This window comes from Mustela erminea, chromosome 18 (genome assembly GCF_009829155.1).
Source record: "Mustela erminea isolate mMusErm1 chromosome 18, mMusErm1.Pri, whole genome shotgun sequence".
In the NCBI taxonomy this organism is placed as follows: Eukaryota; Metazoa; Chordata; class Mammalia; order Carnivora; family Mustelidae; genus Mustela; species Mustela erminea.
In genome coordinates, this window is record NC_045631.1 from 45,828,656 (window position 1) to 45,856,328 (window position 27,673).

Genomic DNA, 27,673 nt, shown 5'->3' on the forward strand with positions numbered 1-27,673 from the left:
GAAGGTTAGTTGACCATTGAGTTGAGGGTCCATGCCTAGGCTCTCTGTTCTATTCCATTGATCTATGTGTCTGTTTTTATGTCAGTGCCATACTGCCTTGATGATTACAGCTTTGTAATAGAGCTTGAAGGCCAGAATTGTGATGCCACATGCTTTGCTTTTCTTTTTCAACATTCCTCTGGCTATTTGGGGTCTTTTCTGGTTCCATACAAATTTTAGGATTATTTGTTCCATTTCTTTGAAAAAAGTTGATGGTGTTTTGATAGGGCTGCATTAAATGTGTAGATTGCTTTAGGTAGCATAGACATTTTCACAATATTTGTTTTTCTAATCCAGGGAACATTTTTCCATTTCTTTGTGTCTTCCTCAATTTCTTTCATGAGTATTCTGTAGTTTTCTGAGTACAGATTCTTTGTCCCTTTGGTTAGGTTTATTCCTAGATATTTTATGGTTTTGGGTGCAGTTGTAAATGGGATTGACTCCTTTCTCTTTCTTCTGTCTTGTTGGTGTATAAAAATGCAACTGATTTCTGTACATTGATTTTATATCCTGACACTTTACTGAATTCCTGTAAAAGTTCTAGAAGATTTGGAGTGGAGTCCTTTGGGTTTTCCACATAAAGTATCGTATCATCTGCAAAGAGTGAGAGATTGACTTCTTTGCTGATTTGGATGCCTTTAATTTCTTTTTCTTGTCTGATGGTTGAGGCTAGAATTTCTAGTACTATGTTAATTGCAGTGGTGATAATGGACATCCCTGCCATGTTCCTGACCTTAGTAGAAAAGCTCTCTGTTTTTCTCCAAAGAATGATATTCACTGTGGGTTTTTCATAGATGGCTTTGATGATATTGAGGTTATGTACTCTCTATCCCTACACTCCGAGGAGTTTTGATCAAGAAAGGAAGCTGTACTTTGTCAAATTCTTTTTCAGCATTTATTTAAAGTATCATATGGTTCTTGTTCTTTCCTTTATTAATGTATTGTATCACATTGATTGATGCCCGGATGTTGAACCAACCTTGCAGTCCAGGAATAAATCCCACTTGGCCATGGTGAATAATCCTTTTAATGTAGTGTTGGATTCTATTGGATAGTATTTTGGTGAGATTTTTTGCATCTGTGTTCATCAAGGATATTGGTCTGTAATTCTGTAATTCTCTTTTTTAAAGAGGTCTTTGTCTGATTTTGGGTCAAGGCAATGCTGGCCTCAGAAAATGAGTTTGGAAGTTTTTCTTCCATTTCTATTTTTTGGAGTTTCAGGAGAATAGGAATTAATTTTTCTTTAAATGTTTGGTAGAATTCCCCTGGGAAGCTGTCTGGCCCTGGGCTCTTGTTTGTTGGGAGATTTTTGATGACTCTTTCATCTCCTTACTGGTTATGGATCGGTTCAGGTTTTCTATTTCTTCCTCCTTCAGTTGTGGTAGTTTATATGTCTCTAAGAATGCATCCATTTCTTCCAGACTGTCAAATTTGCTGGCATATAGTTGCTTATAATATGTTCTTATAATTGTTTGTATTTCTTTGGTGTTGGTTGTAATCTTTCCTCTTTTATTCATGATTTTACTTATTTGGGTCCTTTCTCTTTTGTTTTTGATAAGTCTGCCAGAGGTTTATCAATCTTATTAATTTTTTCAAAGAAACAGTTCCTAGTTCCATTGATTTGTCTACTTTTTGTTTTTTGTTCTTATTTTTCCGCTCTGATCTTTATCATTTCTCTTCTCCTGCTGGGCTTCAGCTTCATTTGCTGTTCTTTCTCCAGTTCCTTTTGATGTAGGGTTAGGTTGTGTATTTGAGACCTGTCTTGTTTATTGAGAAAGGCTTGTATCACTGTATATTTTCCTCTCAGGACTGCCTTTGCTGTGTCCCACACGTTTTGAATAGTTGTATTTTCATTATCATTTGTTTCCATGAATTTTTTTCAATTCTTCTTTAATTTCATGGTTGCCCCATTCATTCTATAGAAGGATGCTGTTTAGTCTCCATGTATTTGGGTTCTTTCCAAATTTCCTCTTGTGATTGAGTTCTAGCATCAGAGCATTGTGGTCTGAAAATATGCAGGGAATGATCCCAGTCGTTTGGTACCAGTTGAGACCTGATTTGTGATCCAGGATCTGATCTATTCTGGACAATGTTCCATGTGCACTAGAGAAGAATGTGTACCTGTTTCTTTGGGATGGAGTGCTCTGAATATATCTGTGATGTCCATCTGGTCCAGTGTGTCATTTAAGGCCTTTATTTCCTTGTTGATCTTTTGCTTGGATGATCTGTCCATTTCAGTGAGGGAAGTGTTAAAGTCCCCTACTATTAATATACTATTGTCGACGTGTTTCTTTGATTTTGTTATTAATTGGTTTTAGAGTTGTCTGCTCCCATGTTAGGGGCATAGATACTTAAAACTGTTAGATCTTCTTGTTGGATAGACCCTTTGAGTATGACATAGTGGCTTTCCTCATCTCTTATTATATACTTTCTGGTTTAAAATCTAATTAATCTGACATAAGGATTGCCACCCCAGCTTTCTTTTGATGTCCATTAGCATGGTAAATTGTTTTCCACCCCCTCACTTTAAATCTGGAGGTGTCTTTTGGTCTAAAATGAGTTTCTTATAGATGGCATATTGATGGGTTTTGTTTTTTTATCCATTCTGATAACCTTTGTCTTTTGATTGGGGCATTTAGCCCATTTACATTCAGAGTAACTATTGAGAGATATGAATTTAGTGCCATTGTATTGCCTATAAGGTGACTGTTACTGTTTATTGTCTCTGTTCCTTCCTGGTCTACTCCTTTTGGGCTCTCTATTTGCTTAGAGGACCCCTTTTAATATTTCCTGTAGGGCTGGTTTGGTGTTTACCAATTCTATTAGTTTTTATTTGTCCTGGAAGCTTTTTATCTCTCCCTCTATTTTCAGGGACAACCTAGCTGGATATAGTATTCTTGGCTGTGTGTTTTTCTCATTTAGTGCTCTGAATATATCATGCCAGTTCTTTTTGGCCTGCCAGGTCTCTGTGGATAAGTCTGCTGCCAATCTAATATTTTTACCGTTGTATATTACAGACTTCTTGTCCTGGACTGCTTTCAGGATTTTCTCTTTGTCACTAAGACTAGTAAGTTTTATTATTAGATGACAGAGTGTGGATCTATTCTTATTAATTTTTATTCTTATTGATTGTAACTTTTACTACTAGATGACAGAGTGTGGACCTATTCTTATTGATTTTATTCTTACTGATTTTGAAAATCTCCTGGATTTTGTTGCTTGTTTCCTTTGCCATATTAGGGAAATTCTCTATTATACTTCATTCCAATATACCTTCTGCCCCCCTACTTCTTCTGGGATCCCAATTATTCTACTATTATATCATGGTATCATTTATCTCTCCAATTCTCCCCTCATGGTCCAGTAGTCATTTGTCTCTCTTTTGTTCAGCCTCTTTATTCTCCATCACTTGGTCTTCTATATCAGTAATTCTCTCTTCTGCCTGATTTATCCTAGCACTAAGTGCCTCCATTTTTTATTGTACCTCATTAATAGTTTTTTTTTCTTAATTTCAGCTTGGTTAGATTTTAGTTCTTATATTTCTCCAGAAAGGGCTTTTATTTCTCCACACAGGGTATCTCTAATATCTTCCATGCCTTTTTTGTGCCCAGCTATCACCTTGAGAATCGTCATTCTGAACTCTAGTTCTGACATACTACCAATGTCCATATTGATTAGGTCCCTAGCCTTCAGATTCTCTAGCATCTTCCATGCTTTTTTCAAGTCCAGCTAGTATCTTTATAATCCTTGTTCTGAATTCTAGGTCCAGCATCTTACCAATATCTGTATTGATTAGATCCCTGGCAGGCAGTACTGCCTCTTGTTCTCTTTTTTTGAGGTGAGTTTTAACACCTTGTCATTTTGTCCAGAGCAGCATAAATGAATGAGAGAACATAATGCTAAAAGGGTAAGAATGACCCCCAGAAAAACATACACTAAACAAATCAGAAGAGACCCAAAACCAAAGGGGGAAAAAAAGGAAGGGAAAAAAATTATATATATAATCATGCTGGTGAATAGAATAGAGCCACACGCCTGATTCTGGGTGTATTTTGATCTGTTAGGAGAAACTGCCTCCCAAAATTTTAGAGAATGAAAAACTTATATATATATACACAAAAATAGGGTAAATATGATGAAAGGGTGGAATATGATTGTAAAGAAGAAACTTTTAAAAAGTCTTTTAAAAATATAAATTGATAAGAAGTTGGTGGGGTGCCTGGGTGGCTCAGTGGGTTAAAGCCTCTGCCTTTGGCTCAGGTCATGATCTTGGGGTCCTGGGATCAAGCCCCGAGTTGGGCTCTCTGCCCAGCAGGGAGCCTGCTTTCCCCTCTATCTCTCTGCCTGCCTCTCTGACTACTTGTGATCTCTGTCAAATAGATAAATAAAATCTTAAAAAAAAAAAAGAAGCTGGTTGAAAAAAGAAAGAAAATTTCAAATTAAAATAAAAGAATAAGAAGGAGAGAATGTGATCATGCAATAGACTAGAACAAAGCCATAAACTAGATTTATGGTATATTTTGGTCTATTGGAAGAAATTGTATCCCAAAAATTTGGAGAAAGAAAATATATATATATATATATATATATATATATATATATATACACACACATACATACATACACACACACACACACACACACACCAAAAATAAGGTTAAATACAATGAAGGGATAGTATATGACTGCAAAAGTCAAAATTAAAAAAGATTTTTAAAAAGGTATTGGTAAGATGATGGTTAACACAGGAAAGTTAAAAAAAAAAGTCAAAAAAAAAGAAAAGGAAAAAATAAAGAAAATTTCAAAAATTTAACTTTGAAAGACTAAAAAATCATGGGGAAAAAAGCCATGAATTCTATGTGTTGTATTCCCCTAGTGCCGTTGTTTTGTAGTTCTCATTGATCAGTAAACTTGATCTTGGCTGGATATTCTTGATGATCTTCTGAGGAAGGGGCCTATTGCAGTGATTCTCAAGTGTCTTTGCCCAAGGCAGAATTACACTGCCCTTGCCAGAAACTAGGCTGAGTCATCTGCCTGGGTTTGCTCTCAGAGCTTTTGTTCCCTGAAAGTTTTCCTTATAGCTTTGGAGGATGAGAATGGAAATGGTAGCCTCCTAATCACTAGCCCCAGAGGAGCTGAGAACCAGATGCCTCCCTCCTCAGTGAACCCTCAGAGAAAAGCAGTCCATCACTCCTATCTCCCTGGTCTCTGGCTGAATTCCAGCTCACCTGGCTTGTGACCAAGCGTTTCCATCTCTAGCACATGATCCCATGTGGAGTCTCCAAATCCAGCAGATTCCTGCATCATGCTTCCATGCGGCTCCTCCCAATAGAGGAAAGAGGGAGGTCTCCCCCAATATGCCATTTATGGGGTCCCTCCTTGAAAAGTAGTAGGCTGACTGTGCCTGGAATCATGGTTTATGGCAACACTGACTGAAAGCCCACTCCTCAGCTTGATCTCTGCAGCCAGGTTCCCTGCTCTGATACTTGGGAGCTCTGCCACACTCAGGTACCCCTGCTCTTTCGGTGACCCCGAAGGTCTTGAGACCACACTGTCCTAGCAAGGGTTACACACATACACACACACACACACACACACACACACACACACACACCACTTAGCCACTGGAGTGATGTTCCTCCGTGGAGCCGACTTTAAAATTTCTGATTTTGTTCTGCTGTTCTCTCACTTGCTGGTAGCCGGCTGATGGAGGCTTCCTCCCCTGGGTCTAATCTTCCTGTGTAGCACCTCAAATTCATTTCTCCACATGTCCAACCTTCCAGAACATGGTTGCTTTTCTGTTCATAGAATTCCTGCTATTCTTTTCTTCAATCTCCTGCTGAGTTTGTAGGTATTCAGAATGATTTGATAACTATCTAGCTGAATTCCTGGGACCAGGCAAAATTTAAGTCTCATATTCTGCCATCTTGCTCCTTTGCCATAAATCTAAGGTCTTAATTCTTCATACTAATTTATATTTTTATCTAGACCCGTTATTTCCCCATTTCCTTCTTTGTTCTACCCATTTCTTTTCTATGTTGATGATTATCTACATTCAGTTGCCCAGAATTACACTTCAGAATATCTGCATGTTAGCACGAATTTTCCAGTGCAAAGTTCTAGTAGCAAATTTCTTTGTTTCTGGAATACTTGCCAAGAATAGTCACTATTCTTGATTTTGGATGCCAAATTTACACTCGCACAGCAAATGATAAGCCAACTTTCACAAATGTAAAATACTCTCATTGTTAAGAAATTAGGGGAGTTATAATACCCTTAAAACATAAATGGATACTAGGTGTACAGTGTCCTGACTTACATTACATATACAGTATGTCTATTACTTTACTCAGAGAAAGACAGAAATTCTGTTTCTGCCCCAGCCAATGGCAGTGGTGAACAGTTAGCACATTCATTCATGAGTGTTTGCTCATTCAGCTATGGTAGCTGAAGCTGAAAAGGCATCAACAGGTTTTGGGAGGCATTAGACCCTTCTCTGTACTAATCTGTGCTCATTTGGTCATGTTGAAGGAGGAGAGGTTGATGTTAGTGATGTGGGAAATGTCCTGGAAGACATGGGAGTAACCGTCACAGATAAGGAATGTGGAGAGCTGGTAAAGAATCTGCCAGTTAATGGTAAGCATTTAAAATGTTACTGTTGTCTTGAAGGAAGCATACATTTCTTTTTTTTTTTTTTTTAATTTTCTTGAAGCATACATTTCTTATTTTGTGAGCACTTCTATAGACTTTCTAGTATGACAGCAGAGAAAAAAATACTTCAACAATTACTTAGAATAAATGATTTCACTAATGTAATTATGTATCTATGCATATATTGATGGATAATGTAAAGATATATTCTAGACTGTTAATGTGAGTTTTCTGGGGGCTTGTGGCTATACTGTAGACTGAGAAGGGAGAAGTAGAGAAAGGCATTTACATAAAAATTTTTTAAAAAAAACACTAGACTGAAAAAGGATAGCCATTATGATATGTTGCAATTTATGTATTTCTGTAAACTTACGTATCTAATAGTCTAGATAATTATTAAAGATAATGATCCAGTTTCACCTTTAAAGGAGTCTGTCAAATGGTAGAACATCAATAACTGAGCTGAGTATATGGGAGGATTCATTGTTTGTATTCTACTTTTGTACATGGTTGAAATTTTTCATAACAAGAACATTTAAGAGAAGATTTTTAAGAAAGAATTCTATCCATTAAAGATTTTTAGTTGGAAACCAGCTGCTTCTTTATTCACAAGCTGCCATCAAGGTTAAGAAATACGTTTTGTAGGCGAGACTCCATAGTAAAGGGAATTCTAAAAAGTATCCTGGGTACTAACTAGATGAAAGAGCAGAACAGAAGGTTTTTTTTCAAACCATGAAAGCTGGTAGATTGCCAGCATTAACTTGCTTAGCTGCCCACAGTTGCATAGAGTGGATACAATGGTGGCCATTTCAGTTTTTAAAATTTGAAAGTAATTTGGAAATTTTCTAGAGAAAAGCACAAATCCTCCTTACATTAAATTATGACTCGCTGCCTTGGTGAATCTCCCCAGCACTTACTTTTGTGTGGTCTGATTTATGTTTCCTGTAGCTAATGGGAAAGTCTACAAGAATAGGTTGCTGGATGGTTTGAAGTCTCTTCATGGTAAGTAAGTGAGAAGCATAGTTCAAAGCCAAATGAATCTAAGAGGCACATACATACTACGTCCTAGATACCTGATTGTGATTGTCAAAACCCACTTAACTACCCATGTCATCCCTGGCTTCTGAGATAGAGTGGCCTGTGAGCAAATAATCTCCACATTGAATTTTTAAAGAATTTTGTGCAGAAAAAAAACTAATATATGTGTCAAAATAGTGAAATTAAAGGGAAAATATTGGGGGAATTTGGTTAGGAGTTGAGACAACTAATAAAGTAAATAAAAATGAGCTTGCTTATTAGTGAGAAGATAAAACTATTTTTTCCATCTTTCTCATTCAAGCCCATTTAAGTATTTGAATCCCAAAACTATACAACTTCCTAATTGACTACAGTGAAATGCATTCTTGGCAATGAGTTTAAGATTTCACATTCTTTTTTCCCAGAGAGGGACATTTCTAAGAAGTTAAGTGTTCCCTAAACCAAAATTTTAGAAATAGATCCCTTGCCTGCAAAGGAAAGATATTTATTCTCTCTCTCTCTCTCTCTCTATTACATTCAGTTGGCCAACATATAGTACATCATTAGTATTTGATGGAGTGTTCAGTGATTCATTAATTGCATGTAACACCCAGTGCTCATCACCACGTGCCCTCCTTAATACCCATCACCTGGTTATGCCCTCCCATTCCCTCCCTTCTGTAACCCTCAGTTTGGTTCCCAGAGTCCAGAGTCTGTCATGGTGTGTCTCCCTCTCTGATTTCTTCCCATTCAGGTTTCCCTCCCTTCCCCTGTGGTCCTTTGCACTATTCCTTATGTTCCACATGTGAATGAAACCATATGAAAAATGTCTACCTCTGCTTGACTTATTTCACGTAGCACAATTCCCTCCAGTTCCATTTATTTCCTTAGCATTTTAACCAAGCCACTCTACTAGAAACTGATTTTTAAATGTTGTTTCTCTATTTCATATGCGTGTTTTATTATAAAATTTGTTATAATTTTTGCAGGTAGGTCCCACATTTTCTTATATTTGCCAAAACTTTATCTTGGAGTTATAAGTTCAATTCTACGTAGATACAACAAAACATGAAAAGGATGATAGGTAGCTAGTGTGAGGATTAGTTAAACAAGCAAAGAAAACAAAAATAGTTTCTATTTCAGAAAGACTGGGCAATGTTTCCTGATTGAATCAAAATCAGAAATAAAGGTTCATTATAGTTCCTCTTAAAAGAATGTGTTTTTAGTGAGATTCAGTAAAAACAAACAAACAAAAGCTATCGGCAAAGGCTGTGCCTAGGATTTGTTTTTGTTTTTGTTTTTGTTTTGTTTTGTTTTGCTTTGCTTTCCCTCTTCCCAGTGCTTGATCCAAAAGAAGAGAGTAGCATAAAGAGAATGAAGGAGAGACCTAGAAGCTCTGCCACTTGATACCTATGGAGGGGAGTCTCCTTCCACAAGAAGAATTCCTAGTCCCTTTGGAAGAGTGGCAGCAGGATTGTTTTCTCATTTAATGTGGATTTAACCATGCTGCCCACTTGATAACATCTTGCTGTGTGTGTTTATCAACTACATCAAGTGTCCCCTTAGAAACGGGACAATGATAGCCAGAACCTTGTATTGGCAGTCTCTCTGTAGTTGTCTTCCCCCATCTAGCTACTTTTCTCCAGCCTCTAGGCCTCCTGATTTACAATTTTTATGATAAATTTTCCTTTCCATGCACACCCAGCCTCAGCTCCTGCTTCAGTTTCAGAGCATTTTTAACTAAATTCCTCTCTGATACCAAGCCAGGTAGTTTCAAGATAATTATATATTCTTTTATACCAATACCAACACAAATAGTTTTTCTGTCTTACATATTCACCAAAAAAAAAAAAAAACTGTGTTCATAAACTATGTCACAGCATGGGTTCACCAGGCTCAAGGGAATCGTCAAGCTCCCGTGGAAACCAGTACAAGTTTTCTTGCAACTGGGGCTGTATTCAATATCTTTCTCTACTATGAATTCCATGAGTTGTTTTTATCTTCAGCTGCAAAACCCCTTCATAAATTATTTCTTGTGTATAGGTTCATGAAGGTAAAGCTTAAGGTTCCTTAACACAATGTTAAATCATTCGGTACTCATTTTTCAATGTAATATTCATAGTACTGAAATATGGATTCTGTTTCTCTTACTCCTAATTTTTTCTCATTTTTACAGTAAAGGGTTTTTAAGACAATAGTAACAGAGAACTGATATATTTCTAGTATTTTTCCTTATTTTTCTTTATTTTTAGAGTGAGAGAGCACAAGGGAGAGTGGACAGAGGGAGAATGAGAGAGAGAGAGACTCTTAAGCAGGCTCAAAGCCCAGCACAAAGCCTGACATGGGGCTTGATCTCATGACTCTGAGACCATGACCTAAGGCAAAGTCAGATGCTTAACCTACTGAGCTGCCTAGGTGCCCCGGGAATATTCCTTTTATGACATTAAGGACATGTGTTCTGTTTGTGGTTTCCCTGTAATTCTGTGTAGTTGTATGTGTCTCATTTTACCCATTTTCACTACTTCCAAGTTGAAGTTGATCATTTTGTCATTATTTGGAATCATTAGGTTCATAATTGTCAAGCACTGATGTTCTTGTCTTTTGAAAGGAAAACAGATTGATGCCAATGATCTGCTAGAAGTTCTTGGAAACATGGGGATCGAGCTCACTGAGGAGGAATTTGTGAAACTGAAACAAACTGTGCCAATTGATGGTGAGCCATATGGGTGCCAGGGTAGCCTTTCTGGGGAGCTGGGTTCTGGGGGTCATTGTAGACAGTTCTACAATGTTGTCTCTTGAAAGTGAATTTTAAAAATGTAAGTTCACTGACACACAGATTTAATCTAGGAGTCATCAAGCTCTTCCACTGAGAATTTTGCCATCATAACTGAAAAAGATTGTAATAACGCCATCATTTCCCACTTCTGAGAGGCCCAAGGGAATGTTAGGAAAGTGAGAGAAGTAAGAGACTAAGAAAAAGAAAATTAGGGAAAGGAGACAGATATTTTTGGTTTTTTCCTGCAGAGTAGTCTTCCCATCAGTCTTCTTGTTCGCTCAGCTGTATACATTTTTGTCACCAAGACCATGTTCTCTTTCCCAAAATAATTTTTATTTGATGCAAAGATGGAACAGATTTCCCAGGCAAAGAGTAAAAAGCTTTCCGACTGGAATTGCCCAACTGCCCAATAACCCTGTGACTGTCCATGTTCTTTTGCTTCAGATATAAACCGTGCTTTCTCTGTTTTCTTATAGCTGCTGGAAAGGTGTATCAGAAAAGATTGTTGGATGGGGTAAAGTCATTAAAAGGTACTTAAGAACCATGGTTATCAGGAGAGTCTGCTACCTGTCAATACAAATACCAACATAGATGTTCTTACCAGCAGGTTCTGAATCCTGTCTACATTCCTACGTTTAGATCTTTTATTTCCTTACATTCACCACATAGAACTTTTACCTAATCAACCACACTATAGCACTGCAAGGAATCCATTCTTTCTTGAATGGATCTGAAATCTACTTTATACAACAAATAATGTAGAGAATATCATAGGCAGTCTTTCTGGGGATTGGCCCAACAACAACACCACAAAGGAATTTGGAGTGATCTTTAATATCATTTATTGCATGAATCAAGTCATTTTCTATAAAACGTTCTTACTCAAAGCCCAGTTCGCAAGAACAGCAGCAACAACAAACGTAGAAAAGAAGCATGGCATTGTGGCCAAGATACGTTTTTACTTCCTCTTCCTATCAGTCCTTGGAAAAAGAGGTAAGAAGGGGAAGTAGGAAGGCAGAGAGGAAAGGTTGCAGGTTTTGCTGCTTACTATTTGGTGAGAAAGTTTCCTGCAGGTGGCTGGTCTGCTGTCCCAGACCCTTGGAATAATGGCAGTCAGCAGCATTCCTTGCAGAATTTTGTGGTGAATGTGTTGTGCATGACACACTCTTCCCTCTGAGAGATGAATCCACGTTTGTAATCTTTTAATCTTCAATACTTTTTTGTGTATTACAAGAGCAGAACATTGATGATCTGAAACTTGAACTATCCCTCTCAGCGGATGCCTTGATTTTGTTTTGGGGACAGACATGCACAGTATTCTCTCTGTATTCCCCATGGGGACAGTCCTACCATTGGTATTCTTTTGGGCTCTCTTTGAACAGATGAGTATTACTTGATAGTATGAATAATAGCTTTAAATACATAATCACAGCCTGCCACCAGTAATGCTTCAACCTCAAAATATTTTTTTGTGTAATCTCAGTGTCCAAGGTGGGGCTTGAACTCATGAGCCCAAGATCAAGAGTCATATCCTCTACTGACTGAGCCTGCCAGGCCCCTCACCTGAGAATATTTTTATCTAAATTATTCTTGATATAATTATAGGAGATTTGCTGAGCTAACCTTTTACACCAGTTCACTAATATAAATATGTTATACGTTTCTCTTTATTTTTTGTTAAATTAAATGCATGTGACATAAAAAATTTACATATATACTGATCTTGTCAAATCATGTAATACTTTTTTTTTCATGATTCTTTCCTGTTTGTTTCTGAAGGAGGAATGGTTAAAGCCAATAACCTAGATAATGTGCTGGAAAACCTGGGAATTGAACTCACAGAAAAGGAACGTGAAGATCTGACAGAATATTTGCCACCTGACGGTGAGGACTGTAGGTGGTAATGATCCTTGGAGAGGAGTTTACAGTTAGGGGCTGGTGTCAGATAATGCAGAATAATTAGTGACATTGGGTATACCAAAAGAAAATAGAATCATTTTGCAAAGATAGGGATAAACCAGAACTAAGAATAGAGAATGTATTATTTAGGGTAAACTAAATTTGAATTTAAGAACAAACCCAAAAATGTGTCATGGTTAAACACAATAGAAGTTTCATTCTCTTCTCCATGAAAGTCCACGGTAAGAGTATTCTTGGTTGACAGGCAATGACTCTTCTCTGTTCAGTGATACAGGGATCCAGGTTCTTGCTTCTTGGATTCCTTCTTAGGGCCTTTTCATTGTTTATAAATGATTAATGGAAAGGAAAAGATCGCACAAAGGAGGGATATGTGGCACACATCATTTCCATAACCATTCTTTTGTTGCAACTAGTTACATGACTACCTCGAAATGCAAGGAGGGGTGGGGTGGGTGATGGTAGGAACATGGTATCTGGTTGGGCATCCACTTCCCTCTGTAATTCTATACTATGAGAGGAAATAAGACTTTTGGGTAGATAGCTGTTTTTTTGTTTTGTTTTCATTAACAATGGCCTAAATATATATGTACACCCTATGCTTTGAGGCCAAGTCACACTTTCCTAAAAAGCCTCATGTAGCTACAACTCAGGAAGAGAAAATCAAACGAAATCACATGAAAATAAATCAATAAAGGAGGACTGTTTCCCAGTCATCGACATTGAGTAAGAACACATATTTCCAGGTAACATCCCAAATCCAGATTGCAGTAAATAGTTTTGCTTCATCCCGACCTGAGAACAGTTCATTCTTAAAGGAGCCTGGTACCAGCCACAATTTAGACAAGCCTTAAATTCCACAGTGGGGAAACTGGCTCATATCCAGATTCATCTGATGTCATCTTAGCTTCTTTCCTCCTCTTGCACATGCTCAGCTTCTCTGTCACCTCCCCATTCCAGCCTCACACTCTCATTCCCAATCACATTTACTCTATTGTGATTCATTATATTTCATTATATTTAAAAACACCTTTCAGAAACTTTGTGAAGACATAAGGAGCAGGGGCTATGGATTATGCAGTTAGGTTTCCTCTTGAGTCTTTTGATTTTAAATCTGTGGCACTGTGGACCTTCCTTTTATCTTGCTTTGGTTAATGACAGTGTGTAACTAGTGCAGTTGGCAGGACAGAGCCATGATCTCAAAGAGTGTCATGCTTGGGATTTAATGGTTTGCTTTGGCCATCACCGAGAGTCTTCATAATTTTATCTTTGAATTTGTGTTTCTTAATTGATGTACAATGGCAAACTAGAGCATGGCTGGGACTTGGCACCCTGGCTCAGGCATCTGTTTCTTCATTTAGCTCCTTTATCTTCTTACAACATTGCCACATCCCAATTATGATATTTCTTACAGCAAATGGGAAGATTGGTTTCAAAAACGTGATGGAAGCAGTGGAAACTGTTACAGGTTAGTTACAAGTTTCTATAAATCCAATGCCTTAATTCTTCATACTAATTATATTTTTATCTAGACCCATCATTTCCCCATTTCCTTCTTTGTTCTACCCATTTCTCTTCTGTGTTGATGACTATCTGCATTCAGTTACCCAGAATTACACTTTAGAATATTTACATTTTAGCACGAATTTTTCAGTGCAAATTTCTAGTAGCAAATTTCTTTGTTTCTGGAATATTTGCCAAGAATAGTCACTATTCTTGATTTTGGATGCCAAATTTACACTCGCACAGCAAATGATAAGCCAACTTTCACAAATGTAAAATACTCTCATTGTTAAGAAATTAGGGGAGTTATAATACCCTTAAAACATAAATGGATACTAGGTGTACAGTGTCCTGACTTACATTACATATACAGTATGTCTATTACTTTACTCAGAGAAAGGCAGAAATTCTGTTTCTGCCCCAGCCAATGGCAGTGGTGAACAGTTAGCACATTCATTCATGAGTGTTTGCTCATTCAGCTATGGTAGCTGAAGCTGAAAAGGCATCAACAGGTTTTGGGAGGCATTAGACCCTTCTCTGTACTAATCTGTGCCCATTTGGTCATGTTGAAGGAGGAGAGGTTGATGTCAGTGATGTGGGAAATGTCCTGGAAGACATGGGAGTAACCGTCACAGATAAGGAATGTGGAGAGCTGGTAAAGAATCTGCCAGTTAATGGTAAGCATTTAAAATGTTACTGTGGTCTTGAAGGAAGCATACATTTCTTATTTTGTGAGCACGTCTATAAACTTTCTAGTTCAATTTATACAATTATGTAAACTTATATGACTATTAGTCTAAATATTTTTTATTTTTTAATTTTTTTTTTTTAAAGATTTGTATTTAATTATTTTACAGAGAGAGAGAGATCACAGGCAGAGAGGTGGGGAGAAGAAGCAGGTTCCATGCTGAACAGAAAGCTTGATACAGGGCTCAATCCCAGGACCCCGAGATCATGACCTGAACCGAAGGCAGAATTTTTTTTTTTCTTTAAGGATTTTGTTTACTTATTTGACTTAGAGAGAGAGAGATCACAAGTAGGCAGAGGGGCAGGCAAAGGGGCGGGGGGAAGCAGGCTTCCCACTGAGCAGAAAGCCCGAAGCGGGGCTCCATCCCAGGGCCCTGAGATCATGACCTGAGCTGAAGGCAGAGGCCTTAACCCAGTGAGATACCCTGGTGCCCCACAAAGGCAGTGAGGCACTGAGCCACCCAGGTACCCCTAAATAATTTTTTAAAATAATGAATGATCCAGTTTTACCTTAATGGATTCTATCAAATAGTAGAACATCGGTAACTGTGCTGATTTTATAGGAGGATTCATTGTTTCTGTTCTGATTTTGAATATGGTTGAAATTGCTCATAATAGGAATATTTTAGAGAGGATTTCTAAGAAGGAATTCTATCCATTACAGATTTGTAGTTGGAAATCAACTGCTGCTTTTTCACAACCTGCCATCAAGGTTAAGAAATGCGTTTTGTAGCCATGACTCCATAGAAAAGGCAATTTTAAAAGGTATCCTGGGTACTAACTAGATGGAAGAGCAGAAAGAAATTTTTTTTCAAAGCATGAAAGCACTGTAGATTGCCAGCATTAACTTGATGAGATACCAACAACTGCATAGAGTGGATACGTTGGTGGCCATTTCATTTTTTAAAATTTAAACGTAGGGGTGCCTGAGTAGATCAGTCATTGAGTGTGTGCCTTCAGGTCATAACCCAGGTCCTGGGATTGAGCCCCACATAGGCTACCTGCTTCGGGAATGCCTGCTTTCCCTCTTCCACTCCCTGGCTTGTGTTCCTGCTCTTGCTGTCTCTGTCAGCTAAATAAATGAAATGTTTTTAAAAAGTTATTTGAAAGTAATTTGGAAGTTTTCTAGGGAAAAGTACAAATCCTCCTTACATTAAATTGTGACTTGCTGTCTTGGTGAACCTCCACATCACTTACTTTCGTGTGATCTGATTTCTGTTTCCTGTAGCTGATGGGAAAGTCTACAAGAATAGGTTGCTGGATGGCTTGAAGTCTCTTCATGGTAAGTGAGAAGCATAGTCCAAGCCAGATGAATCTAAGAGGCACATACATACTACGTCCTAGATACCTGATTGTGACTGTCACAAACCTACTTAACCACCAATGTCATCCCTAGCTTCTGAGATAGAGCTGCCTGCGAGCAAATTATCTCTACGTTGAACTTTTAAAGACTATTTTGCAGAAAAAACTAATATGTGTGTCAGAACTGTGAAATTAAAGGGAAAATATTGGGGAATTTGGTTAGGGGTTGAGACAATAAAGCAAACAAAAATGAGCTCACTTTTTAGTGAGAAGATAAAAATATTTTTTTTCATTTCTTTCATTCAAGTCTGTTGAAGTTATTTGAATACAAAAACTATACAACTTGCTAATTAACTACACTAAAATGCATTCAGAGCAATGAGTTTAAGATTTCAGATTCTTTTTTCCCCCACAAGGGGAAATTTCTAAGAAGTAAGTGTCCCCTAAACCAGAATTTTAGAAAAAGCTCCCTTGACTGCAAAGGAAAGATATTTCTGACAGAGAATGCCCTTTATATTTCCACCTATACTTCACCTGTGGGCCCCTAGGTTGTTTAAATATGTAAAATGGATTTTTATTTCATTTTGTTGTTTCTTGACCATTTCTCATTTCCAAGGAGGAGTTGTTAATGTCAATAAGCTCGATTCGGTTTTGAGAACCATGGGATGGAAACTCACAGAAGATGAAATTAAGGATCTCAAATGCAATCTACCCACTGATGGTGAGCATGTAAAATATTTTTAACTTCTTTAGGAAAATCCTACCATAGTGATAGATTCCCAGCCCATTGTTCTTTGTGGATGTTGGCTACGTCATTGAGGAAATCCTACCTTTTTTCATTATTCATCTTCCCTCATCTGAAGAAGGCACTGAACAATGTCCCCTTCTTGTGGGCTGAGGCAACTTTCTTAGTCTACTTCCCATTTGCAAAGTAAAGTCATGAACAAGAGTATCTTTTAGTTTATGTTTTAAACTAAAATAGAGTTGACTTTATCTGCTTGGCTATGACTAGGTTGTGTGTCAGTACTTGTATCTACAATTTTTTTGAGATCTGCTTCTCATTAGACTTAATTACAGATCCCTTGAGTTTTATCAGATATCCTTGGAGAGAAGCACAACCTAAGATGCTTATTCCTGAATTATTTTTTCAAACTTAGAAGATTTACTAGCCACCACATTAATCAGATTAGAGACTTTAACCAAAGGAATAATGACAACACTCTTCATTTTGTCTTTGCTGGGAGATTTACTTTTAAATCCCCTTGGTCACTAAAAGAAATCCTTGGTGTTGTCTCCCATTTGTAGAGGAGGAGAAAGAGTTCTTATTTGTTTACGATGCAGAACCCAAAATTTCTGAATTCTCTTTTCTTTCCAGACAGAAAATTGTTTTCCGAGTTCATGTCTTTCTCTAGTAACTTCTCCATGACAACAAATATCAACCAGATACTCCAGTGACACTTTATTTCCTTACCCCTTCTTTTAAAGCACAAGCATATTCAGTACATCATCTGCCTTCTCAGCTGTTGAAGTTGATACACTCGCCAACACCACTGCAAGGCAGGAGTTCATTCCAGCCTCCAGGAACAGTTTCCTCAACCTCTCCAAGCACCAGAGCCAATGCCACATATTTTCAGTGGTTTTGCTATTGTTGTTGTTGTTGCTAAGAGAGCACCACACTTGAGTTCCTAGTTTCTGTATCAGGTATATGTGGTGCAGTAGTAACAAACAACACCCAAACAACAACAAACAAACTCGCAGTGGCTTATGGCAACAGATTTTTTTGCAATCACTCAAAATTGGATACTGTCAAGGGTTTGCTGTACCCCTCTGCTCTCTATTATTAGGGCACAGGCTGAAGGAGCAATCCCTGTGTGGATGATGTCACCTTTGTAACAGGGAAAAGAGATGAAAGCACCATGTAGTAGTTCTTGAAGTTTCTGCTCAGAAGAGACAAGTATTTCATTAGGCAAAGCACCTTACATGATTTCATTATGAGCAGTGGTATCATCCTTCCATAGGACAGGCTTGATAGAGAGGGGCAGGGAATATTTGACCAAACCATATACATTCTCTTAAAGCAATGTATCTGAAAATACAGGGAAAAGCAATTTATATCAATTTTAGTGCTTTTTAAAAACTGATTCTATATCCGTTCAATGAAATATATAGAGCCATCAAAAGAACCAGTCATCTCTATATTTGTGTACAAATATATGCATAGAATATCTCTAAAACAGATTAAAATGTCAATGTTTGTCCCTTAGAGGAAAGAGAACTCTGATAGAGGATATGTTTGTGAGGGAGTTTTGTTTTTCACTTTATACCCATTGGTCACATTTGAGTTATATAACTTATGTTTATGTTACCTAGTAAAAGTAAATTAATTTAAAAACATATTATATGAAAAGCATGACCCATAACAGGAAAAAATGGATTAGTTAAACCTCATCAAAAAGAAAAGCTTTTGCCTATGAAGACAATGTGGAGATGGTAAAGTCAACCTATAGTCTCGGAGGAAATATTTGCAAATATACATCTGACAAAGGACTAGTATCTCTGATATTCACAGAACCCTCAAAACTCAGCAATGTAAAATACAGCAGTCCATTTAGAAAATGGGGAAAATAGGTAAAAATACATTTCACCATAGAGGGTCTGTCAGTATCAAATAAACACATGGAAAGGTGTCCTACATCATTAGACATCAAGGAAATGCAGTTTAAAACTACAGTGAGTTATCACTGCATACCTATTCAAATAGCTAAAATTAAAAATGGTGACACCAAATGTTGATGAGGATGCTAGAGAATCTGGGTCACTCCCCCTTGTTGGTGGGAACATAAAGTGATAGAATCACTAGAGAAAAAAGTTGCAGGTTTTTTAAAAACTAAGCATAAAACTACCATAGGACCCAGCAGTTACACCTTTGGGCATTGATCCCAGATAAATAAAAACTTGTGTTTACACAAAATTCTATACATACACATAAGAGCAAAAAACTGTGGAGTCAACCCAGGCACCCTTCAACAGGTAGGTAGCTAAACAAACTGTTTTCCATACATGTCATGGAATACTATTCATCTGTAAAAATAAAGTAACTATTTGATTCATGCAACAGCTTGGGTGATTTTCCAGATAATTATGCAGAGCCAAAAAAGCCAGGCTCAGAGGTCACCACTGTAAGATTCCATTTACATAAGATTTTGAAATAATAAAATTGTAGAAATGGAGGGCAGATTAGTGCCTGCCAGGATTTAGGGCTTGGGGTCTGGTGGAGGAAGAGGGAGCTTCCTCCTTTTCCACACAAGAGGATGTGGTTAGCAAGGTCTCATAGTGGTGCAGTCAGGATCTTGACTGTGGCAATGCATACATGAACCTTCACAGGTAATGAAATGGTATAGAATTATACACACACACACACACACACACACACACACAGAAATGAGAACAAGGAAAATGAAGGAAATCCAAAAAGCACTGGAGGATTGTATCAATGCCAACAACATATTTTTGTTATTATACTTACGGTTTTATAAGTCTTATCATTAATGGAAGCTGGGCAAAAATTTACAAGTCGTCACTCTATATGTTTTCTAAGAACTCTACATGAATGTACAATTATCCAAATAAAAATTTCCAAAAAATATTAAATGTAATAAGCTTCTCTTAGTCTCTCAGTATGATAACCACCCCCCCAACTGCTGATATAATGGAATTTTCTTCAAAGTGATTAATAATTGATCTTGTAATTCAAAAAGGAAGAACTAAATCTGTCCAGAACTAAAACCATCAGAGAATACTGGATGAGAACACATTACATGAGAAAATTATTGCTAAAACCCCAATTTCAACATTTTTGTAGAGCATATGCCAGCTTGAATTCCGGTTGGGGGGGGTCTGATATAAATAAGAAAGTTCTTCAAATTCTTAGAGCTCAAAAGTAGACTCTAGACAATTGGTTGCCTTTGATCTTATCCCTTCACTGTTGAAGGTTTGATATAAGAAGAGTGAAATCATAGTTATGCTGTTGAAGTTGTTACATTTTTCAGATTTCACTTTACACTCCTTCTCAGGTAGAGGGTAAAAGTAGAGAACGTTCTTGGTATGTCAGTGTTGCTGGAATGTTTTTGTCTCCTATTATTTCTAAGTCTCACAGTCTGTTTCTCTTTATTATTTGCATTTCTTCTTACAGTATATGGGAGAGTTGCAATGAAAAAGTTGTTTGATGGATTAAAAGCTACTAAAGGTTAGTGGGGAGTTATATAAAACCAAGATTGGCAGGCTTTATGTTGTAGTAGAGTTTTAAATAATATTTCTACCATTCTCTTAGTGATTTGTAAATTTTAGCTTTCAACCTTTCCTAATAAAATATTTGCTCCTGATGTCCCATAGTTTGCCTTTTTAATACTAATTAAAAGTCTCTAACTTACAACTTCTGAACTTTCTGGAGTTTTTACACCAATAGTAGTATTCACTTCAGTGTTAATAATAGATTCCCACATTAGGATTTATCAAGCAACAACATAAAGCTTTTGTATTGTCAGTATTGAAAGCAAATAACATTTCAGAAAACAAATTTGAAATACATTAATACTCTCTGGTAAGATGTATAAATGAATTGATACTGATATCTTCATTAACCATATAATTATTCAGATAAAATTTATTCTCTTCTGCTTTGACTCCTTGTCAGATTCGGAAATCATACTTTTCAGTATCTTTACATAAATTTGATATATGATCCTTCTCATTTCTGTAAATATGTGTATATCTTATTATATCCTTGAAATTCCAAGAATTAGATTGAAATATGTTTCACATTATGAAATTATTATTTGAAATAACTAATCTCTAAAATTCTTGAATGGTCACATTTCATATTTTCAAAGGAAAAAAGATGAATGTGCATCATGTACCAGATTTTGTAAGCAATTTGGGTGTTGAGCTAACAGATAAAGAAAATAAGAGGCTGCTGAAGAAGCTTCCAGTTGATGGTGAGTCATAAAGATACCCTAGTTGTCTTCTAGAGTTCTTAGTGGGGTAGTATGCTGAGAGAATTTTTTTAAAAGTTCTCTTTTAGCTTGAAGTATATGTATATTAAAGTAATTTAAAAAGATAAGTCTTAAGTTATATGGATACCCTTCTGTTCATTTTAACCCAGGCCATCAGGAGCAAAACACGTGTTTTAATATCATGACCTCTAGGGAATGACAAAACTACAAGAATGAAAATGAAGGAATGTGATCTGGGAGAGATTTTTAGAAGAATTAGACACAAGAGATCAAAGAGGAAACAAATAGTGTATAGAGTCTGTTAAGAGTTCTATGAGGTGCTTAGAGTTGCATAATACTCAAAGAAAGTTCTCACATGGTGTCCATTTTTTTTTAACTGGAGGATGAAATAAGAACATATTTATTCAGTAAATGAAAACTCTCCCTGATATTTTGGAATATATGTAGCATCTTTCTCACCATTAACAGTATTTTATTTGACAAAGAGTGTGCTTTGCATTGTAGCTTCTGGGAAGTTCTCTCAAAATAGATTGTTGGATAATCAGAAGTCTTTCACAGGTGAGTTAATGAACAATTTAGAGTTCACAGTTTAAATTATTTCATTATAGAGTTTAACAGAGCAATGCTACCATGACTGATTTTTAAATATTGTTTTGCTATTTTAAATGTGGCATTTTATTATAAAACTTGTTTAGTTTTTGCAGGTAGGTCCCACATTTTCTTATATTTGCCAAAACTTTATCTTGAAGGTGTAAGTTGAAGTTGAATTCTAGGTTATGTACATGAAAACATGAAAAGGGTGATAGGTAGCTAGTCTGAAGATCAGTTAAGCAAGCAAAGAAAACAAAAATAGTTTCTATTTCAGAAAGCAATGTTTCAATGTTTCTATTTCAGAAAGGGCAATGTTTCCTGATAGAATTATAGAGGGCACAGATTGCATGGAGCACTGGGTGTGGTGCAAAAATAATGAATACTGTTATGCTGAAAATAAATAAAATATAAATTTTTTAAAAGACCATAAAAAAAGAATCAAATAAATATTCATTATAGTTCCTCTTAAAAGGATGTGTTTTTAGGTGGAGAAAGGGGAACCCTCTTACACTGTGGGTGGGAATGCAAGTTGGTGCAGCCACTTTGGAGAACAGTATGGAGATTCCTCAAGAAATTAAAAATAGAGCTTCCCTATGACCCTGCAATTGCACTACTGGGTATTGACCTCAAAGATGCAGATGTAGTGAAAAGAAGGGCCATCTGTACCCCAATGTTTATAGCAGCAATGGCCATGGTCGCCAAACTGTGGAAAGAACCAAGATGTCCTTCAGCGGACAAATGGATAAGGAAGGTGTGGTCCATATACATTATGGAGTATTATGCCTCCATCAGAAAGGATGAATACCCAACTTTTGTAGCAACATGGACGGGACTGGAAGAGATTATGCTGAGTGAAACAAGTCAAGCAGGGAGAGTCAATTATCGTATGGTTTCACTTATTTGTGGAGCATAACAAATAGCATGGAGGACAAGAGGAGTTAGAGAGGAGAAGGGAGTTGGGGGAAATTGGAAGGGGAGGTGAATCATGAGAGACTATGGACTCTGAAAAACAATCTGAGGGTTTTGAAGGGGTGGGGGGTGGGAGGTTGGGGGAACCAGGTGGTGGGTATTGGAGAGGGCACGGATTGCATGGAGCACTAGGTGTGGTGCAAAAACAATGAATACTGTTACGCTGAAAATAAATTTTAAAAAAATTTTTTTAAAAAGGACAAAAAAACAGGGATGCCTGGGTGGCTCAGTTGGTTAAGCAGCTGCCTTCGGCTCAGGTCATGATCCCAGTGCCCTGGGATCCAGTCCCACATCAGGCTCCTTGCTCGGGAGGGAGCCTGCTTCTCCCTTTGACTGCCTGCCACTCTGTCTGCCTGTGCTCCCTCTCACTCTCTCTCTCTCTCTGACAGATAAATAAATAAAATCTTAAAAAAAAAAAAAGGACAAAAAAACACACAAACAAACAAAACTGTACACAAAGGCTGTGCCTAGGATTTGTTTGCTTTTGTTTTTGTTTTGCTTTCCCTCTTCCCAGTGCTTAATCCAAAGGAAGAGAGGAGCATAAAAAGAATGAAGGAGAGACTTAGAAGCTCTGCCACTTGATACCTATGGAGGGGAGTCTCCTGCCAGAAGAAGAATGTCTCTGGGCATTTTTGGACCCTTTGGAAGAGTGGCAGCAAGATTGTTTTCTCATTTAATGTAGATTTAACCAAGCTACCCACTTGATAACATCTTGCTGTGTGTCTTTATCAACTACATCAAGTGTCCCCTTACAAATGGGATAATGGGGCACCTGGGTGGCTCAGTGGTTAAGCCTCTGCCTTCCGCTCAGGTCATGATCTCAGTGTCCTGGGATCAAGTCCCGCATCAGTCTCTCTGCTCTGCAGGGAGCTGCTTCCTCCTCTCTCTCTCTCTGCCTGCCTGTCTGCCTACTTGTGAACTCTGTCTATCAAATAAATAAAATCTAAAAAGAAAAGAAAAGAAAAGAAAGAAAGAAAGAAATTGGACAATGATAGCCAGGAACTTATATTGTCAATCTCGCTGTAGTTCTGTTCCCCCACCTAGCTACTTTTCTCCAGTCTCTAGGCCTCCTGATTTATAATTTTCATGATAAATTTTCCTTTCCATGCACACCCAACCTCGGTTCCTGCTTCAGTTTCAGAACATTTTTTTTAATTTTTTTTAAAGATTTTATTTATTTATTTAACAGACAGAGATCACAAGTAGGCAGAGAGGAAGGCAGAGAGAGAGGAGGAAGCAGACTCCCTGCTGAGCAGAGAGCCTGATGCGGGGCTCTATCCCAGGACCCTGAGCTGAAGGCAGAGGCTTTAACCCCCTGAGCCACCCAGGTGCCCCAGTTTCAGAACATTTTTAAATAAAGTCCTCTCTAATACCAGGCCAGGTAGTTTCAAAGATAATTATATATTCTTTTATACCAATAAATAGTTTTCTGTCTTAACATATTCACAAAAAAAAAAAAATCTGTGTTCATAAACTATGTCACAGGATGGGTTCACCAGGCTCAAGGGAATCGTCAATCTCCATTGGAAACCAGTACAAGAATTTTGGCAACTGAGGCTATTTTCAAAATCTTTCTCTACTTTGAATTCCATGAGTTGTCTTTATTTTCAGTTGCAAAATCCCTTCATAAATTATTTCTTGTGCATAGTTTCATCAAGGTAAACTTAAGGTTCCTTAACACAATGTTAAATCATTCAGTAGTCATTTTTCAAGGCAATATTGATAGTACTGAAATATGGATTCTATCTGTCTTTACTCCAAATTTTTTTTATTTTAACAGTAAAGCATTTTTAAGACAATAGTGACAGAGTACTGATATATCTATAGTATTTTTCCTTATTTCTTAAAATTTATTTTTAGAGTGAGAGAGCACAAGGGAGAGTGGGGCAGAGGGAGAATGAGAGAGAGAGATTCTGAAGCAGGCACAAAGCCCAGCATAGGTCCTGACATGGGGCTTGACCTCATGACTCTGAGACTATGACCTGAGCCAAAGGCAGATGCTTAACCTACTGAACCACCCAGGTGCCCCGGGATATTCATTTTATGACATTAAGGACATGTGTTCTGTTTGTGGTTTCCCTGTAATTCTTTGTAGTTGTATGTCTCATTTTACCCATTCACTACTTCCAAGTTAAAGATGATCATTTTATCATCATTGTTCCTGTCTTTTGAAAGGAAAAAAGATTGATGCCAATAATATGCTAGAAGTTCTTGGAAATATGGGGATCGAGCTCACTGAGGAGGAATTTGTGAAGCTGAAAAAAATTGTGCCAATTGATGGTGAGCCTTATGAGTGCCAGGGTAGCCTTTCTGGGGAGCTGAGTTCTGGGGGTCATTGTCCACAGTTCCACAGTGTTGTCCCTTCAAAGTGAATTTTGAAAAGGTTAAGTTCACTGACTACAGATTTAATCAATCTAGGAGTCACCAAGCTCTCGCACTGAGATTTTGCCATTAGAAGTGATGAAGATTGTTATAAGGCTACCATTTCCCACTCCTGAGAGGCCTAAAGGATAGGGAGGGAAAGGAAGGAAATTGAGGGGAGTGAGAGACAAGGGGAAAAAACAAAAACAGGAAAAGGGACACAAAGGAGAAGGGATTTTCTTTTCTGCAGAGTAGTCTTCCAGTCAGTCTTCTTGTTCGCTCAACTGTATACATTTTTGTCACCAAGACCATGTTCTTTTTCCCAAAATAATTTCTGATGGAAAGATGGAACAGATTTCCCAGGCAAAGAGTTGAAAACTTTCCTACTGGAATTGCCCAGTTGCCTAATAACGCTGTAACTGTCCATGTTCTTTTGCTTCAGATTTAACTGTGCTTTTATGTTTTCTAATAGCTGCTGGAAAGGTGTATCAGAAAAGATTGTTGGATGGGGTGAAGTTATTAAAAGGTACTTAAGAACCATGGTTAGCAGGAGAGTCTCCTACCTGTCAACACAAATACCAACATAGATGTTTTTACCAGCAGGTTCTGAATCCTGTCTACATTCCTACGTTTAGATCTTTTATTTCCTTACATTCACCACACAGTACTTTTACCTAATCAACCACACTATAGCACTGCAAGGAATCCATTCTCTCTTGAATGGATCTGAAATCTACTTTATACAACAAATAACGTAGAGAATATCATAGGCAGTCTTTCTGGGGATTGGCCCAACACCACCACCACAAAGGAATTTGGAGTGATCTTTAATACCATTTATTGCATGAATCAAGTCATTTTCTATAAAACATTCTTACTCAAAGCCCAGTTAGCAAGAACAGCAGCAGCAACAAATGTAGAAAAGAAGCATGGCATTGTGGCCAAGATACGTTTTTACTTCCTCTTCCTATCAGTCCTTGGAAAAAAGAGATAAGAAGGGGAAGTAGGGAAAAAAAAAAAAAAGAAGAAGAAGGGGAAGTAGGAAGGCAGAGAGGAAAGATTGCAGGTTTTGCTGTTCATTATTGGATGAGAAAGTCTCCTGCAGGTGGCTGGTCTGCCATCCCAGACCCTTGGAATAATGGCAGTCAGCAGCATTCCTTGCAGAATTTTGTGGTGAATGTGTTGTGCATGACACACTCTTCCCTCTGAGAGCAAATAAATCCACATTTGTAATATTTTAAACTTCAGTATGTTTTTTGTGTATTGCAAAAGCAGAACATTGATGATCTGAAACTTGAACTATCCCTCTCAGTGGATGCCTTAACTTTGTTTTGGGGACAGACATGCACAGTATTCTCTCTGTATTCCCCATGGGGACAGTCCTACCATTGGTATTCTTTTGGGCTCTCTTTGAACAGATGAGTATTACTTGATAGTGTGAATAATACCTTCAAACACGTAATCACAGCCCACCACCAATAATGCCTCCACCTCAAAATATATTTTTGTGTAAGCTCAGTGTCCAAGATGGGGCTTGAACTCATGAGCCCAAGATCAAGAGTCACATCCCCTACTGACTGAGCCAGCCAGGCCCCTCAACCCGAGAATATTTTTATCTAAGTTGTTCTTGATCTCATTTTAGGAGATTTGCTGAGCTAACCTTTTACACCAGTTCACTAATATAAATATGTTATACGTTTCTCTTTATTTTTTGTTAAATTAAATGCATGTGACATAAAAAATTTACATATATACTGATCTTGTCAAATCATGTAATACTTTTTTTTTCATGATTTTTTCTTGTTTGTTTCTTAAGGAGGAATGGTTAAAGCCAATAACCTAGACAATGTGCTGGAAAACCTGGGAATTGAACTCATGGAAAAGGAACATGAAGATCTGACAGAATATTTGCCACCTGATGGTGAGGACTGTTGGCTGACGGGCAATGACTCTTGTCCATTCAGTGATACAGGGATCCAGGTTCTTGCCTCTTGGATTCCTTCTTAGGGCCTTTTCATTGTTTATACAAAATTAATGGAATGGAAAAGAGGATGAAGGAAAGAGATGTGGCCCATGTCATTTCCATAACCATTCTTTTGTTGCAACTAGTCACATGACTACATTGAAATGCAAGGAGGGGTGGGGTGGGTGATGGTAGGAACATAGTATCTGGCTGTGCATCCACTTCCCTCTATAATTCTATACTATGAGAGGAAATAAGAGGTTTGGTAGATAGCTGGGTTTTTGTTTTGTTTTGTTTTCATTAACAATGGCCTAAATATATATGTACACCCTATGCTTTGAGGCCAAGTTGCACTTTCCTAAAAAGCCTCAGGTGGCTACAACTCAGGAAGAGAAAATCAAATGAAATCACATGAAAATAATCAATAAAGGAGGACTGTTTCCCAGTCATTGACATTGAAATAAGAACACATATTTCCAGGTAACATCCCAAATCCTGATTGCAGTAGATAGTTTTGCTTCGTCCCCACCTAAGAACTGTTCATTCTTTTTTTTTTAAGAAACAATCTTTTTTTTTTAATTAATTTATTTTTTTCAGTGTAACAGTATTCATTGTTTTTGCATCACACCCAGTGCTCTATGCAATCTGTGCACTTTCCAATATCCACCACCTGGTTCCCCCAAACTTCCACCTCATGCCCCTTCAGAACCCTCAGATTGTTTTTCAGAGTCCATAGTCTCTCATGGTTCACCTCCCCTTCCAATTTCCCTCAACTCCCTTCTCCTCTCCATCTCCCCTTGTCCTCCATGTTATTTGTTATGCTCC

At 37.5% G+C, this 27,673-nt stretch overlaps 1 protein-coding gene across 2 annotated transcripts in view; it reads left to right on the forward strand.

Moving 5' to 3' along the window:
• The window catches only part of EFCAB13 (EF-hand calcium binding domain 13), a 242,789-nt gene extending 215,554 nt beyond the window's left edge, over nt 1-27,235 (forward strand). Inside the window, exons 56-71 of one of the 2 annotated variants that reach the window (XM_032320157.1) lie at nt 6,571-6,675; nt 7,639-7,692; nt 10,316-10,420; nt 10,960-11,013; nt 12,263-12,367; nt 13,815-13,868; nt 14,476-14,580; nt 15,879-15,932; nt 16,569-16,673; nt 20,145-20,198; nt 20,842-20,946; nt 21,469-21,522; nt 24,700-24,804; nt 25,358-25,411; nt 26,702-26,806; nt 27,191-27,235. In XM_032320157.1, coding sequence (XP_032176048.1) covers nt 6,571-6,675; nt 7,639-7,692; nt 10,316-10,420; nt 10,960-11,013; nt 12,263-12,367; nt 13,815-13,868; nt 14,476-14,580; nt 15,879-15,932; nt 16,569-16,673; nt 20,145-20,198; nt 20,842-20,946; nt 21,469-21,522; nt 24,700-24,804; nt 25,358-25,411; nt 26,702-26,806; nt 27,191-27,210 — 1,238 coding nt within the window. In that variant the 3' untranslated portion in view covers nt 27,211-27,235. Of the gene's footprint in view, nt 1-6,570; nt 6,676-7,638; nt 7,693-10,315; nt 10,421-10,959; nt 11,014-12,262; nt 12,368-13,814; nt 13,869-14,475; nt 14,581-15,878; nt 15,933-16,568; nt 16,674-17,437; nt 17,682-20,144; nt 20,199-20,841; nt 20,947-21,468; nt 21,523-24,699; nt 24,805-25,357; nt 25,412-26,701; nt 26,807-27,190 lie in introns of those variants that run through there. The other variant, XM_032320158.1, reaches the window with a different exon arrangement.
• The last annotated feature ends 438 nt before the right edge of the window (nt 27,236-27,673 follow it).